Consider the following 16,905-nt stretch of genomic DNA (forward strand, 5'->3'; position numbering starts at 1 on the left):
GACACAGAGACAGATTTAGGAAAGAGCAGAACGATTCTGGCAGCAGCGTTTAGGATAGATTGTAGGGGAGACGGGTGAGAGGTCGGACAGCAGGAGGTTACAGTAATCAAGATGGGAAAGCATGAGGGCCTGAGTCAGGGTTTTAGCAGTCGAGCAACAGAGAAACGGGTGTATCTTAGTGATATTGCGGAGGAAAAAGCGACAGGTTTTATAAACGTTTTGAATGTGAGAGGAGAATGTGAAAGAGGAGTCCAGTGTGACCCCTAAGCAGCGTGCTTGGGCTACTGGGTGAATGATTGTAGTTCCAACAGTAATGTGGAAGGAGGTAGTAGGGCCAGATTTGGGAGGAAGTATGAGGAGCTCTGTTTTAGCCATGTTGAGTTTAAGGCGACGGGAGGGCCATCCAGGATGATATAGCAGAGAGACATTCAGAAACTTTGGTTTGTACAGCAGGTGTAAGGTCTGGTGTTGAAAAGTAAATTTGTGTGTCGTCAACGTAGAGGTGATATTTAAACCCAAGAGATGTATACTCTATACACTATACAGTACAAACTCGTAACATTAATTTTCATATTACAATTACAGACACTTGATGTTCTGTACTGTATGGCAATTAAAGACAGGTTGAATTGCTATTAGATTTTTAAGACAACAACTCACGATTGCCCACATGAGTTTCTCGACGGTATTGCAGACAACGCTAAAATGCCATTTTCTGCACTCAATAAACACACGAGTCAACACGCGTCTTAAGGCGGTACGGTTGGAAGAAATCATGCGCCATGACATGGGTATTCCGAGGTATACAACGCATGAAGTGTTCGAATAACGGCCGCTGCATCTGTAGTAAAGAGCCCACAGTGTATACAGCGCTTTACAAAAGGTGTGTGTGAAGTGGGAGTGTATATCAATGGTGTGGGTAGGTGCGGAAATCTAAGAGGGTGTAGCATTACTAAAAGTGTGTGTAGATACTATGTGGTCCCTATTGGTATATAGGGATGGAATTACATTGAGTATTTGTATGTTTAAGAAAGCTGTGTGTGCTAACATATAGCGCAGTATGTATTGATATGGTCTTTAGCACTCATGGGAAGAGAGTTCTCTCATGTCAGTAGTGACTCATAAAACTTGGGTCTCGGTTTAGGCCATCGCTAAGTGTCCTGAACAGTTGCATAAATTTGTATTCATCCAACCGTCTCTCTTTCGGTGTTCTATGATTACCTTTGAGTATGGCAACCTTCAGATCGTTCATCTTGTGGCCAGAGTCAGAGAAATATTCGCCGACAGGACTGTCTCTTGTTCCGCGTGTGATGCTGTGGCGATGCAGATTCATTCTCTTGTATACACTGTTGGCTATTTACTAATTTATATTTACATACAGACATAAACACATACACACACACACACTCTTACATCACTAACATTCAGGGACTGTTTAACACCTCGTCATAAATCGCATACTACACGGGGGTGTTAGGTTTAAGTCACAGATAATATTCTTATATGCACTGTTTTTAATTAAAACCTTGCTTGCTTTATTCAATGTACCATCGCCGGAAGAAGAGATCAGTGTATCTCGAAAGCTCAAACAAATAGAAGCATTTCGTTAGCCACAGAACGGTATCGTCTATTTATTTTTGAGTATTAAAACTCGGCTAACACGGTACCGATACCTCTATATCATATATATTTAATATATATATTTTAATCACTTTATTCACACAAGTCACTAAATAAGTATCATGTTAATATTTTTTATCGTATCACTAGATTGGTTGTTGTTTTTTGTATAGTTCATATATTGTCACTATTTGGTGCGCAGTATTTTTCACCTTTGTCGCATGTCCTAGTTACTTCAAATATACGTGATAGTACTGCATACAGCATTGAAGAACTTCCAACGGAAGAGTTGATTTCAACAACAGAGCTGATTTCCAAAGGATATTCATCTGGAAGGGTTTGATAGCACGAACATTCAGTATATATACTAATTGAGATAACAGAACGTTAAAAAATGCGTTTTAAATCATATAAATAATGATTGTACCATATTGGAATTCAGTTGAGCTCTCCTTTTTATCAATAAATATACTGTATGTGTATGCAAAATGCAATGGCACTCCTGTAGACAATTCAAATCACGATAATACTATATCAAAAATTACTTTTTCATAACTAAAGGCATTTTTTTCAATCGGATCCAGAAAAAAAATCTAATCAATGTATCTACTTATTTTTATTTGTATTAGATTAGTCCAAATGATGTTTGTTTTATTAATGTCCGTTGTACTGACCGGCGGGTGAATATAATGTAATGATTAACAGGCTACCTTTTCTTACTAGCGGAAATTTTGGAACTGGCTGGAAATGCGGCAAGAGACAATAAAAAGGGTCGCGTCACACCAAGACACATCCTTCTAGCTATAGCAAACGATGAAGAATTAAATCAGGTAAGTAATGTTTCCATTATTCTTTAGTAGGTAATAATGGGGAAGATATTAGATACAGTATTTGATAAAGTAATGCTCACAGTTTGTTTGAAAGATGTCTTAATACAGACTGTATTTAAAATGAGGAATGAAAAGGCAAGAATTAAAAAAATTTTTACCAGTACGGTATGTTGCTAGAGTAGTACAGTATGTTGGCATGGTAGTACAGTATGTTTCTACTGTAATTCAGTATGTTGCTATGGTAGTACAGTATGTTGCAAGAGTTGTACAGTATGTTGTCATGGTAGTACAGTATGTTGTTATTGTAGTACATTATGTTATGATTGTACAGTATGTTGTTATGGTAGTACAGTATGTTATGATTGTACAGTATGTTGTTATGGTAGTACAGTATGTTGTTATGGTAGTACAGTATGTTGTTATGGTAGTACATTATGTTGTTATGGTAGTACAGTATGTTGTTATTGTAGTACAGTATGTTATGATTGTACATTATGTTGTTATGATTGTACAGTATGTTGTTATGGTAGTACAGTATGTTGTTATGGTAGTACATTATGTTGTTATGGTAGTACAGTATGTTGTTATGGTAGTACATTATGTTGTTATGATTGCACAGTATGTTGTTATGGTAGTACAGTACAGTAGTACAGTAGTACAGTATGTTGTTATGGTAGTACATTATGTTGTTACGGTAGTACAGTATGTGTAAACCTACTGTATTTAATAAACTCTGTTAGTCATTTAATAAAATTGACTTTTTTTAGATAGATCTGCCAAATGTATAGTATTTTGCATAGTAGAATATACAGGTACAGTTATTTCTTACCCTCAAAAGTGCTCACTGAGACTTTTGGCTTTGAGAGCACTGACAATTAAAGCATGCTTTATCACACTGGAGGTCTGTGACTTTACCACTAACCCTACCATTAGTATAATGCTTAAAACAGGAAAAAATGAGGAGTACAAAGTAATTGTACACCAAACAAAATTCACTTAAATGCACACCACCAATTTAAAATGTAACTTTTAATACTATTATATACTTAAAACATATATTACCGAGAAAAATGTGTAATAAAGAATAAAATAAATTAAATCAAATAACATATGCACCAAAAGCCGCCTCTCGTGTATAGATACAATTGAAAATGGAGTGATAGAGGCTGCAAACGTGCAAACAGCCAGGGTGAGCAACAAGCCCACCACATCAGTAGCTAGCCCAATAGATGAATAAATTGAATTAGCAGTAGGGATGGAACACTATATTATCCTTGAATAGGTGGTGGATCCAGGTGATTAATACCAATGAACATAAGGAACCATTCCCTCACTGTTAAACTGTTGTTATATATAGCTCTACTGAAAAACTGGCTGACAAACATTGTTTAAAACAGCCCCATAGCGGAGGCTGATGACATCATCACGTGCCCAACGCACGTTTCCCTCCTATTAGGGAGCTTCGTCAGGGACAATTTTGCAGTGGAGGGGGAGCGGATGTTATTTATACCCTAGCGTCGCCATAGTAACATCATAGACAATCCGTTCCTGCGCATGCGCAAAAAGCGCATGCGCAATTACTTGCAAACATCATAAAAAACCTTTATTAATATTGTATAAGCTCGTGTCTTTACCTCACTTGATTGCCGTAGGCAATAGTGTCTATGCTCAGGTGCGCAAAACGGAACGTTAACATGGAAGATACTGTGCATGCGTGAGATGATACACTCAGTGTCATCTCAAATTCCAAGCATTGCGCATGCGTGTAGTATTAAAAGTTACATTTTAAATTGGTGGTGTGCATTTAAGTGAATATTGCTTGGTGTACAATTAATTACTTTGTACTCCTCATTTTTTCCTGATTCACTTTCAGTTCACAGTTGCACCCACTTCACATTTATAATTATCGATTATTTTTGTTGATTATACACCATATCACAATTAGTATGGTCCAGTTGATCACTTGCTTACCCCCCTCCTTTGTTCTCCAATGCTTAAAACTCAGACAAACAGCCTGTTTAAAATGTGCTATGACTTCCATCTGTTTTTTTTTTACACGTCTATTTCTATGTACCCCTCCTTGTAGTACAATACATCTTTTTATTGGTGTGCATCAATGGATTAATCTAATTTGAGCACATGAAAATGAAAGCCTAGACCAGGGCTCTTCAACTGGCAGCCTTCATGTGGCCTTTGGACTCTACTTGTGCTAATTGCATACTACTGTAGTTGCTTAGGCCGCTAAGTGCAATTTTGTACACGGAAACTCACTTTTATATTAAAATAATGTGAATATATATGGTACAGATGTTATAAATGCTTCAAAATTATTGAAATATAATAGTTTTCAAGTCTTCAAATCTATCTAAAATTACTTCGCAATAAGCCTGTGATACTTCTAATCCTAAATGTTTTCGGGTCCTGCCCCTTTGGGGAGCTACAATAGTTGAAGAGCCCTGACCTATAGGCTTTGAAATGCCTGCCAGGCTGATATTTCTTGGACCAGATAGTATATATGATTATACTGCATATAATAAGTAGCTACTGTAAGTATCCATTTTCTTATACAAAATATGAAGAAAATATACCTAATTCAGACAGTGGAACTGGGGTAGGGGAAGGTTCAAATTTGATGATGTACTGTTAACAAGAAGCAATAACCAACCAGGCCAGATTTTCCCAACCTCACATGTTCATTTATGTATCTGTAGCTATTAAAAGGTGTCACCATAGCAAGCGGTGGTGTTTTACCAAATATTCACCCAGAGCTGTTGGCAAAGAAGCGAGGATCCAAAGGAAAACTGGAAGCTATTATTACTCCACCTCCAGCCAAAAAAACAAAAACATCATTACCTAAAAAAGTCGCATTAAAGAAACCGGGAACCAAAAAAGGGGTGAGGAAATCCAAGGTATGTCTCTCTTTCTTCAACTGGTTAGAGAAGATGCTATGGTTAATCTTTTACAATAGTTATTTCTTTTGAATATGCTGCACTGTAGCATTATACTGATGCTGTATATCTTACTTTATTTCTATTTCCCAAAGGCACTTCACCTTAGCGCAGTGGTTCCCAACTCCAGTCCTCACGAACCCCCAATAGGTAACGTTGTAGGGATATCCCTGATTCAGCACAGGTGGTTCAGTCAAGATGATTGAGCCACTGATTGAGCCACCTGTGCTGAAGCAGGGATAGCCTTAAAACCTGACCTGTTGGGGTTTTTTGAGGGCTGGAGTTGGGGTATTGTTTTAAATTATTGGGGAGGGGGACGGGGGCAAGAGATTTACAAGGGACGTTCAGATTGATGGGATAGATACAGAAAGTGTTTAAAAAAATGGATCTATGTAAGAGAGACAGAATGGAAGTTTTCCAGCATTAATAACATTATTCATTTACTCTACTATGTTGAATCCATATTTGTTTAAATTGGATTTTTTTGGGTTGAACCCAACCCCCAAATCTTGGAGATCTTTGTGCACCAAATGCAGAATGGGGGCCAAAAGGCAAAATAAATGTTTTTTGAGGCCTGGTTTTAAAAGATTGGGTAACACAGATTAGAGATGTTGTAAATTGAAGTCCTTAATGCAGTGCTACTGGCACAAGGCAAGCAAAACCGCTTAGGAAGAATTCAATATGGCCAAGAATAGACCTGGTACACATAAATGGCGGTAACTGTTGCTCTTAGCAGTTTCCTTGCCAAACTGTAAAGCAAACAATAAACATTTTGTTGTAATATTAAAGTGGTCCGCAAATCGAAATGTAATAACCCAATGGGGTATTTTACCATATTAAAAGGTATCTATCGAAATCGAACATTTGGTCGTGGCCATCTGCCGAGACCAAGTTGCTGCCAGCTTTTGCCGCCAAGGGACCCTTCGCTGCAGCTACTCCGCCACTGGCCATTTTGGGTAAGGGGTTAAGGGTTTTAGTTTAGGGGATTAGGGTAAGGGGCTAAGGTTTTTAGGTGAGGGAATTAGGGTAAGGGGTTTTAGGTTGAGGGGTCAGGTTTTTAGGGTAGGGGATTAAGGTAAGGGGTCAGGTTTTTAGGGTAGAAGATTAGGGTAAAGGGTCAGGTTTTTAGGGTAGGGGATTAGGGTAAGCGGTTTTAGGATAAAGGGTTAAGATTTTTAGGGTAGAGGGTAGCGTTAGTATTAGGGGTGAAGATTAGGGTTTTTTTAGGGTAATGTTAGGGGCTTGCCTTGACAGCGAAACAGCTGGTGGCGAGATGTCCCTGCAGCTGAACACTGGCAGACACTTGGTCACGGCAAAACGGTCGTGACCAAATGTCCTAGACCGGGTACCTATTTTTGTTTTTTCCTTTTGCATGTACTAGTGGTAGAGATGTGCAAACTTGCAAAACTGTCGGAGCTTTAAGCATGACTATTGTTCAATTTGCAGTCTCAAAAAATACTTTTTGATTTTTTCCCCCTTTACGATATTCCAGAGCTTTTGCCCCCCCAAAAAAGGCATTTGTTTTGCAAAGTTCTGTTCAAAGGTGCTCTCTAATTAAGATTTTTTTGTTTGCCAGTTTTCATATCTTCAGAACTTTTTTGTAAGTTGCACATGTCAGAAATGTGCTCTAAATGCAAATCCTTGTGAGTGTTTGCATAGCCATATACTTGTGACTGTTCACATAAAAAAACAGATGCAATTTTTTGTTTTGTATAGTTGTAAACTTAAATTGTCACCACACATATCAACTGTACAATTGATAGTTCTGCTTTAATACTGATGCCTAACCCTCTCTGTAATGAATTAGAAGTCCGCTTCCAGTGGTTTAGATATGCGACTTTCTTATAACTTTATTTATTCAGCACTTTTATTATGTACTATAACAGATCAGCTTTGTTTGCCTATTTTTTTTTCCTGTAACACTCAATGCTTTATATGCGGTTAGAAGAAGCAGGGAGAAGTCAGCAAAGCAGCAAGTGCAGACAGTACAACAGAAGGCACTCCGGCAGATGGATTCACTGTTCTTTCCACCAAAAGTCTTTTCCTTGGACAAAAGGTATGCATTAAACTGGCAGGAAGCATAGTTATCAGTCCTTTGACATAAACTCTTGTGTAAGGTGGGTTTAGATTCAGATCTGTAGGAAGAAGGGACCTCGATTGATCACACAGTCCTCAGTTCTTTCTGCTATGGCTTTTTGCATTCCCCTTCTTATCTTTGCAAGCTCCCCTCACCGTCACCAATTCTAACTCTTGTGCATCCCCCTAAGAATTCCCTTGCATTGTTATGTCGCTTTTGGCGTTCCCAGCACATTGGAGAGCAATGCATTTGTAGGTTCCATAAGCTGGAAGAGTACAAAGCTTCTAAATGGCATTTTATTTATACATGGCTATAAAATTTAATTTTGCATGGAATTTATCAGTTTTAAATTGTGGATGTAGGATTGGCTTTGCATTTCTGCACTTGCTCAATATAAAGACACATTGTTATTTTTTTATTTGTTACAATTTAATTAAATAAAGAGAAAACATTTGGTAAATATATGTTAAAGCTACATTTCTGCTTGGGGTGAGTGCAGGGGCGGTTAATATTTTGTTTGCCCTAGGTGGGCAGCAGGGGGTCCTCTGAGCCGAACCGCATTCATGTAACCTCTGGGAGCCACCTGCTTCAGCGATACATACTGTACCTCTGAAGGGGCTGCTTATAGCAGGCTCGACTCGGCATGCAATATGGCTGTTTAAAGGTCCCAGAGGCCTCCTTGCGGCTTCCTATTGAACCGCCTGACATGGGAGCTTTAAACAGGATTGAGATACTGGCAGCACCTTAGCTGAAATTAGCTGAAATGAACACGGTCCAGCTCCAGAGACCCCCGCTTCCCATCTATATATGTATGCACCAAAATCCCATGTTCATCATTTATGAGTATCTTACACATTGCTCCATTGTATTTGGTACCTGTAACACAGAATATTGAGCGTTTCACATCTCTACTGTAATTTTGCACACTATAGAGATGAAGACGCAATCATTTTTTAGATGCCGATAGACTTGGGCACACATTACAGGCCCATCCATTACTAAAACATTCAACCTAGATTTTTGTTCTTTTGTTTTGTAAGAAAGTTTTATTATTATTTATTTTATTTTTTTTAAAGTTGATACCATTACATTGGTAGATACACTATAAACTAGAAAGCCTTAGAAGCTCAACAGAAAATATTTCACTTTATGCCTTCTGTCCAGAGCTGATTTTGCTTCTTTTTACTGACCTGTAACTCATAACTTTAATTGCATTTCTATTTTGCATATTAATTTGCAGTGGTGCTGCTTCGGGCTCTATTGCTCTCTATTTTGCTTCTTTTCTGATATCTTCTGCTGCCCTGTTACTTCCCACCTCATGCTTTTCTTTTCAGCTGAACCTTATTCACAGTGAAATCAGTAATTTAGCCGGATTTGAGGTGGAGGCTGTTATCAATCCTACCAATGCTGACATTGACCTTAAAGATGATATAGGTAAATGGATGTTGAGTTTGGTATAGCTAATGGTTGGGTGATAATTATAGATTTCAAAACATGTTACCTTGCACAAAAAGCATTGGAACCTGGTCATTGAGCTTAGTTAAAACAACTGTATATATCTAGTGGAAATTTGATATAGTTTAACCAATTTTGGCTGCCTAACATTTTTTCTAAGCTATCTAACATAAGCATATGTTTCTTCTATAATTATTTCACGCTGACTGTTAGCTGCTTTCTTACGTACAGTAAGTTGAATGCCTACATCCAGTCACACAAAAGATGGATTATCCATTTTACCTTTGTAGGGTTCTTTTTCGCCTGGAGAAAATATTTGGAGACTATTTTTTGGAAAACAAGTTCAAAACATGCCATTTGAAAAAAAAATCACATATGTGCGGTTTAGTATTAAATCAATGCTGCATTTTCTACCTCTTTTGACCTGTCCAGACCTTGCTTGAGGGTGGTGATACTGTAGGTCCCTTTCTATTCCAAGAACTATTTGTGCATAGGCAGATACTGTACAGTACATGCGAAAACCATATGATCACCTAATTAAGTTTGCCCATATAGTTATCAGTAAAGGACTTTTTCATTGTCCTTGCCCTCAAAACCTATAGTATTGTTGAATCCAACTCTTCTTGTGGCAACGGTAGCCCAGCTTGCGCCATTTAAACTTAGTGACTGAATAAGCAGTTTTTACGTTGTCGTATTAATCATACATTCCAAAACCTGAAGGTTAAGTAACTATCCAACTAACAATGGACTACTGCTTAAATACTGGTATCATTAGTAAACAATACAGGAAAAAACCTTCCTTCACGTCTTAAAGTATATTAAATAAATTACCAACATCGATGCATTTAGAATTGTCAGGCGCTTTTTCTCTCTCAGAGTAAACAGTTTGTACTGTATTGTTCAAAATGGATAAACTATCTTTTGTTTTGCTTGATAACTCCCTTTTCTTTTAACAGCGTTTTCTTTTCAGTTAACAATATGTCAATTAGATTAAAATAGGGTTATAACAAATACATTTGGGTTTTTCCCAAATATGAGTATGATGAAGGCAATTATTCCTCAATGCTTACAATCGACACAAGTTTGTTTTGTAAACATGTCCAGTTCTGCTCAACTCCACATTTTACACACCAGCTGGATCACTGCTCATGTGCCTGAGCTATCAAGGTAGGAAAACAAAGAAATGGGTTGAGTCATAAATGTAGAATATGTTCTTTATCCCACATGGTTGACATACATTTGTTTGCCTGTTATAGTTGCAAGTTGTAAAGGCTGACATTGCCAACCTCGACAGTGATGCTGTCATTCACCCGACAAACTCTGACTTCTACACCGGTGGTGAAGTAGGTAATGAAAAGTTTAGTGATGCAGAGTTTCATGTGTGTGTGCATGGTTAATTGGCAGCAGAAGCTTGCTTGATTTCCAGCTGAGTGAATCTACATTTCATTGACTTCTTCCAGCAGTCCATATAAGTTGGCTAAAAACAAATGGAGAGTAGAGTAGCTGATATGAAATCAGTTATTCTTTAGTGATGAGGCATGAAGATTGCAATATTTTGAAGTCCAGGTAGAAGCATTTTGGATAACTGCATGTAGGATTGTACACGCACTGAAACCTATTCCGTTTATTTCTCATCATTACTGACATTACACACTGTAGTTATGTAGTATATTACCTCAGTGCTGTATGACACATACAGTAACTCTTTTGATAATATGGTAGCAAACTCGGTCACATAGGGAGTTTACATACAGTAGCAATGGATTCATGACGGCTACGGTAATATGTTTAAGTAGAAGTTACTTTTGAGTAGTTTAAGTAGAAGTCTCGGCCATGCCTCCGTCACGCCTCCCCGTCGCAAGCAATCTGAGTCCACAGATTGCTCAGGCGACAGGCGCGTGCGACGCCATGCGGTCCATCATCGCGCACGCGCACGTACCTGCACTATGGACCAAGCCTAAAAGCTGCGCAAAGAGATTAGAGAAAAGCAGTCCCTCTCTCCGTTTCTCCCCGCACAGCAAATTGCACTATTTGTATTATTGTTTTTAGTACATAGGATTGAAGCAAGGGGTCTCCAGAGCTGAATCGCAGTAATTTCAGGTCTGGGACCCCGAGATACAGGCCTCCGTATGGGGCGCCTGCAAATTTAAATCCCCCGAATCTTGGCCTACATGACCGGGACATTTCAACAGCCCCAGATACCTACACCCCATTTTGAGGCCTGTACCTCAGGATGCAGGGGCCCACGAACCTGAAATTAATGTGATTCAGCTGTGGAGACCCCCTGCTTCAATCCTATTTACTAAAAATAAAAGCTTCATTATCTTAGTGGCTTTCCGCTAAGGTAGGGAAGGAGCTAAACCCTCCCCCCACCTGCCCACCTCCACCTGGGTGGCCTAACCACTTACCCCCCTCTAGACTAATGCCCAATATGGCTAATAGTGGTTTGGGGCATTATTCCAAAATAATTAATTATTATTTTTATTGTAATTATTCATTATTTAATAATTACTAATAATAGTAATTACCCAAAAAATAAAATACACTTGAAACATAAAACCATTGATTGTCACTGTGGCTAACTAGATCCTCTCAATGTAGAGCCTAGATAGCCACATTGGCAATCAATATTAAGCTATAAGTAAAAAAATACATTAACAATTAAAATACATTAATAACCCCCCACCCCCTCATTGCCTTTGTGACTAATAACTAAGATAATGACGGGGTAAACCTTCCTTCTTACCCCCCACGCTCCCAGTCCTGGAAGCCTAACCACCCTCCCTGGGGGCAACTACCTTATCACCCACCCCCTCTACCCTCATCAAACCTCCCCCCCTGCTTCACCACCACCACACACACAGTAATGGGCAATAGCCCTATTAGCCATATCTGGCTAATAGTGCTTTTGCCTATTAAGAAAAAAAAACATTACAAAATACAATAAAATATTCTGTAGATTACAATAAAATCAAACAATAATCATCAAATCCATTGATATACCTATGCCCTCAACAGGGGGCACAAATACCCACATTGGCAATCAATTGGCACACTATAGTTAATAAAAGTAGTACTTACCCATGCCAGGATGAAGGCCATCCCCGTCCTCCTCCTCAGTATCACCATAATCCAATAAAGGGCTGATGCCCAACCATTAAAACACTACTCGCCAGAAACCCATTAATTACTTTAGCGGGTAGTAACGACTAATGATAATTAAGAGATTAACCCCCCCACCCAAGGAGGTGTAACCACCCTCCCCGGGGCAATTACCCGTCAACCACTCCCTCTGCCCCAAGAACTCCCTCGACCACCATAACACACAGTAATGGTCAAATATGGCTTATAGCGTTTTTGCTCATTGAGAAGCATAAAAAAACCACAATAAGATAAATGACAAATTGTAATACAATAAAAACAAACACTAACCATTAAATCCATTGTTTGTCGCTGTGCTTACCTATGTCCTCAACTGGGGGTACAGATAGCAACATTGGCAATCAATGGGCACCCTATAGTCAATACATGTGTGTCTTACCCTTGCCGGGATGAAGGTTCATCCTTCTCATCCAACTGCGGCACCAATCAACTTTTGACCCACAAAGCAATAATCCCCACTTGCTCCGAAGCAATGATCGTCAGCTTCCATTAAAATTAAAACAATCCATGTCCGATAGCACAAAAAGAAACAATCAGGAAAAAATAAACCCAAAAGCGAGGAGAAACAATCCATCCCCGATGGCACAAAAATACACAACGCAGAAGATTTAAACTTGCAGGAGATGCCCCCATCCCATACAGAGCCCTGTATCTTGGGAAGCAGGAGGTCCCCAGACCTGAAATGAATGTGTTTCAGCTCTGGAGACCCTCTGCTCCAATCCTATGTACTAAAAATAATAATACAAATAATGAGATTTGCTGTAAGAGCTACATTGGGAGACACATGGCAAGGGACTGCTTCTCTCTGATCTCTCTGCGCAGCACTTTACAAATTAGTTAGCAGCCCAGTAGGATTAAAGCAGCGGGAGGGCCATTCAGAAGCAGTAACACTTGGGCTGCGCTCCACCTGCTCCAAGTGCCGCATGGGGAACTTGAATAGCACCACATCTGTACACATAAATATTGTCTTTATTAGCCAATTTTTGTAAATGTATCTTAAGCAAAATACTGCATAATGCACTTTCTATATCAGCAGTGTGTATCGGTATTACTATAGAGCAATAGCCAAATTATTTTGCCAAAAGATACCATAAATTGTCCCATATTTGGATTAAAACCATTCATTGTTAATGCTTCCTGCCACAAACTGTTAGAGATTGCAAAATATTTTTTGTTGTACTTTAATACTGATCTAGGGGACACCTTCTATATATGCTATACACACCATTTGGGCCGTTTTCAGCCGAAAATCCATATTTTTGGCTGCAAATGGTCTGAATAGCACCTTTAACGTGTACGGTATATACAGTAGAATAGGATCCTAAATAATATAATGCTAGATTTGTCCATAATGATAACCTGCTTTTCTTACTCAGACAATCCTACCCATTAGTTTCAGTAATGGATTCTACTTCTTTAGTACTTCTGGAAAAATAAAAAGATGAAAAAAATTGCTTAACTTTAACAAAAAAGCATACACTTGTTGTACATTGTATTTTGTAAAGAAAAAGAACAGCTGGCCAATTGGTCCCAAATTCCTTACAAGGCTAAATTATTTCTTACGCCATCTTTAAACACACGTGACCCCTAATGTCTGATTTTAAAATAGTGTAATAATGCTAGAATTCTTGGGGAAGAAACACGTCTACACAAATGTGACACAAATCCTTGCAGCTGTTACCTAAGACAGGAAATTCAACACATCTGTTTTACACGCAATAAATAATTGCATCAGACACTGATCAAATTGTATGTAATTTAGGCACAACTAGCAACAACTAATTTTAAGAAATCCTCCACTTATTTAAAAAAATGTAATCAGTGCTCCATGAATTGATTTGGCATATTTACAACAGAGCCATTTCTTAAGTGGATTTTATTGCCCTAAAGAGGTAACTTCTGCAGAGTCAACATTTGAAAGGAAAGGTATATGCCTCTGAAGAGATCCTACAGTACGTAGTTAGAAGCAACATGCATAAACATTACCACCCTCTACAATTATTGCTGTATATGATATGTTGTAAACTCTTGGGAGTTGAAGTATCAGCATAAAGAAAACATGATTTTTTTAGATGCAAATATACATTTAAGAAGTGACACAGAATTTGATACCTGTACTTTGCATCTCATTACAGTCTGTGCTCCATCTCAAGCTTATGCACATTGCCCAAACATGGAGAAAAGACCTTGATACATTGACGTAAAGAGACGCACAATGCAAATTGCACAATTTGCATGAACTTTGATAGCGATGCGCCATTAATAAATCATTGTGTAGTAGAGATTGTAGAGCTGTCATAAATGCAGAAAAAAGTAGTAATGTGAGTTAGTTCCGTTAAATATTATAAAATATAAAAAATAAATATGAACCTTTTCAGCTGCCTGCTACTACCAAAAAATTATTTTTTTAAAATTGAATATGCAGAATCATATGTGTATATCTGTCACTATGGTAAATTAAACCAACAACGCTGCGTGTAAGATAGATATCCTACACAAGAGCCCTCATCTTGCACTCATGACACGATAGGAAAGAACCAATTTTTTTGCTGACTTAATAGTCAGGGTATGTAAATATCCCTACAGTACTACTTTAAGGAGGCATTCCAAAGTATATATATTTTTTATAAACATCAAACCATATATATGCTATTTATTGTCTCCCACTAATACAAATGAATAAAACTAATTTATTGATATAACAACGACGTGTGTGATAAATATTTACAGTGTAATAAAATCCACTAGTGGCAGCTACAGAATACCATTGTGACACTTTAATAATGGTCTATAAATAAACTGTATTTATTGTGTCTGGTATTTAAATCCAAAGTAGCTAAACAATAGCTTGCCACTCCGACCATAGGTTGTATATGCTACAATTTACAGCATGGCATATTTAGCCAATTAGACCAAATGAATACTGGTATAATAGAGGTATCCAAAAAATGGTAATTATCCAATGAGAAAATACTGTAGTGAAGACATACAGTATATCTTTGAGGCACAGGCTCACCTCATAGTCAGGAAGTACAGAGGATCCGGTGAAGGATAAAACAGAGCACAGCAGCAAAAAGGTAGGTGCGCTACAAAACTATGACTAGATTAAAATCAATTTAAGGAAAAAAAGAGGACAACATGGCACAGATAAGGTAAGTGAACTCTAACGCGCTTCATGCATTTTCCAGCGCTTCGTCAGAGTATTACGCGAAACGCGTTAGAGTTCAATTACCTTATCTGTGCCTTGTTGTCCTCTTTTTTTCATTAAATTAATTTTAATCTAGTCACAGTATGGTAGCCCTCCTACTTTTTTGCTGCTGTGCTCCGTTTTTTCCTTTACCGGATCCTCTGCATTTGCCTGCAGCGTGAGGCATGCCAACACAGAATGGACAGCATCTTACTGTGAGTACCATCATTTTCTTACCACATTACGATTTCCAAATAATTGGAGGAACACTGCTGGACATTGTATATATTAGCTCTAGGGAGGTAGTCCACCTAGGAAGAGAATTGGAGAGTGCTGTTTATCAACAGTTACTATCTGCATTATCAACCAGGACATTATATTTGCACCTCCCTTTCTTTTGAGAATTATACATTTATTAGTAATCAGACTCCATGATGCCTCGATAGTCCTTTCTACAAGCAAGTTCATACTCTTTACCAGTTACAAGACTGTTACTTGGTAGCCAAGATTTGGAAGCACTGATCTATGGAATTTTGTTCTTTTGTTATATAGTCAGGAAGTATACTTGTCTTTTTCAGTATAATAATCTATCTCAGTTGGCACTAATGTCTAATAGTAATAATATCCACACAAGCTGTTCCACACATGCATACAGAGTATTTTGTTGTGTACACCCTTAATGGGTTGTCTAACTAGATGCAGGGTTATGGCAGCAAAAGCGATTTGTAGTGAATGATCAGCTAGGTTATATTCTTAAAAGTATTATGCTTTTGCAAGTAAAAACAACCGCTATATATACTGATCAGCAAATTATCTCAGTTGACACTAATGTCTATTAGTAGTAATATCCACACAAGATGTATCACACATGCATACATAGTATCTTGTTGTATACCACCTAAATGGGTTAAGTATAGCATTTTAGTTAGATGCAGTGTTATGGCAGCAATAACAATTTGTAGTAAGTGATCAGCTAGGTTTAAATTCTTAAAAGTATAATTCTTTAACAGATAGAAACAACCACTATACATACTGATCAGCTAGCTGCCTTAGAAGTGGATACTCCGCTGTTTTTGTAATTAACCAATGTAGCACAATGGAATAGAAAACATCGCCATACAACCTAGTCTGTGGAGTGCCTTAGAAGTGCCGCCACCCACTAAGAACACCACGTCATGGCGTCATTAAAATCCCTACAAACATTTCATGTGGTTGCCCACATTTCTTCAGTGGAGGAGTCAAGTACGCAGTGTCTCCACATCTTTAAGTACTCTGTATGGTGGGAGCATCTAGCTAGATACACCAATCCCCTGGAGGGAAATGGGAGTGTTAGTTCATAGCTTGTTGCTCACAGCTGATGAAAATTCAGCAGTGCAGTCTGTGTACTGTTTAAGACCATTTATTGTCTGGATATAACTGACAGTCTGAGTCCTTATAATCCACTAATATCCCATAATGGTCTAGGCCAGGGGTGGGGAACCTTTTTTCTGCCAAGGGCCATTTTGATATTTATAAAATCATTCGAGGGCCATACAAAATTATCAACTTAAAAATTAGCCTGCTATATTTGGTCAAACATTTAATGAACTCACCCCTAATGTGATGACTGAAACTGCTTCTCTTTGG

At 38.2% G+C, this 16,905-nt stretch overlaps 1 protein-coding gene across 1 annotated transcript in view; it reads left to right on the forward strand.

The window, feature by feature from the left end:
- MACROH2A1 (macroH2A.1 histone) overlaps window positions 1-16,905 on the forward strand; it is a 92,303-nt gene that overhangs the window by 39,594 nt on the left and 35,804 nt on the right. The window contains 4 exon segments of the mRNA XM_075601131.1: window positions 2,344-2,450; window positions 5,162-5,359; window positions 7,344-7,454; window positions 8,810-8,909. Of these exon segments, the coding sequence (XP_075457246.1) occupies window positions 2,344-2,450; window positions 5,162-5,359; window positions 7,344-7,454; window positions 8,810-8,909 (516 nt within the window).

The sequence above is a fragment of the Ascaphus truei genome, chromosome 5 (assembly GCF_040206685.1).
Source record: "Ascaphus truei isolate aAscTru1 chromosome 5, aAscTru1.hap1, whole genome shotgun sequence".
Lineage (NCBI taxonomy): Eukaryota > Metazoa > Chordata > Amphibia > Anura > Ascaphidae > Ascaphus > Ascaphus truei.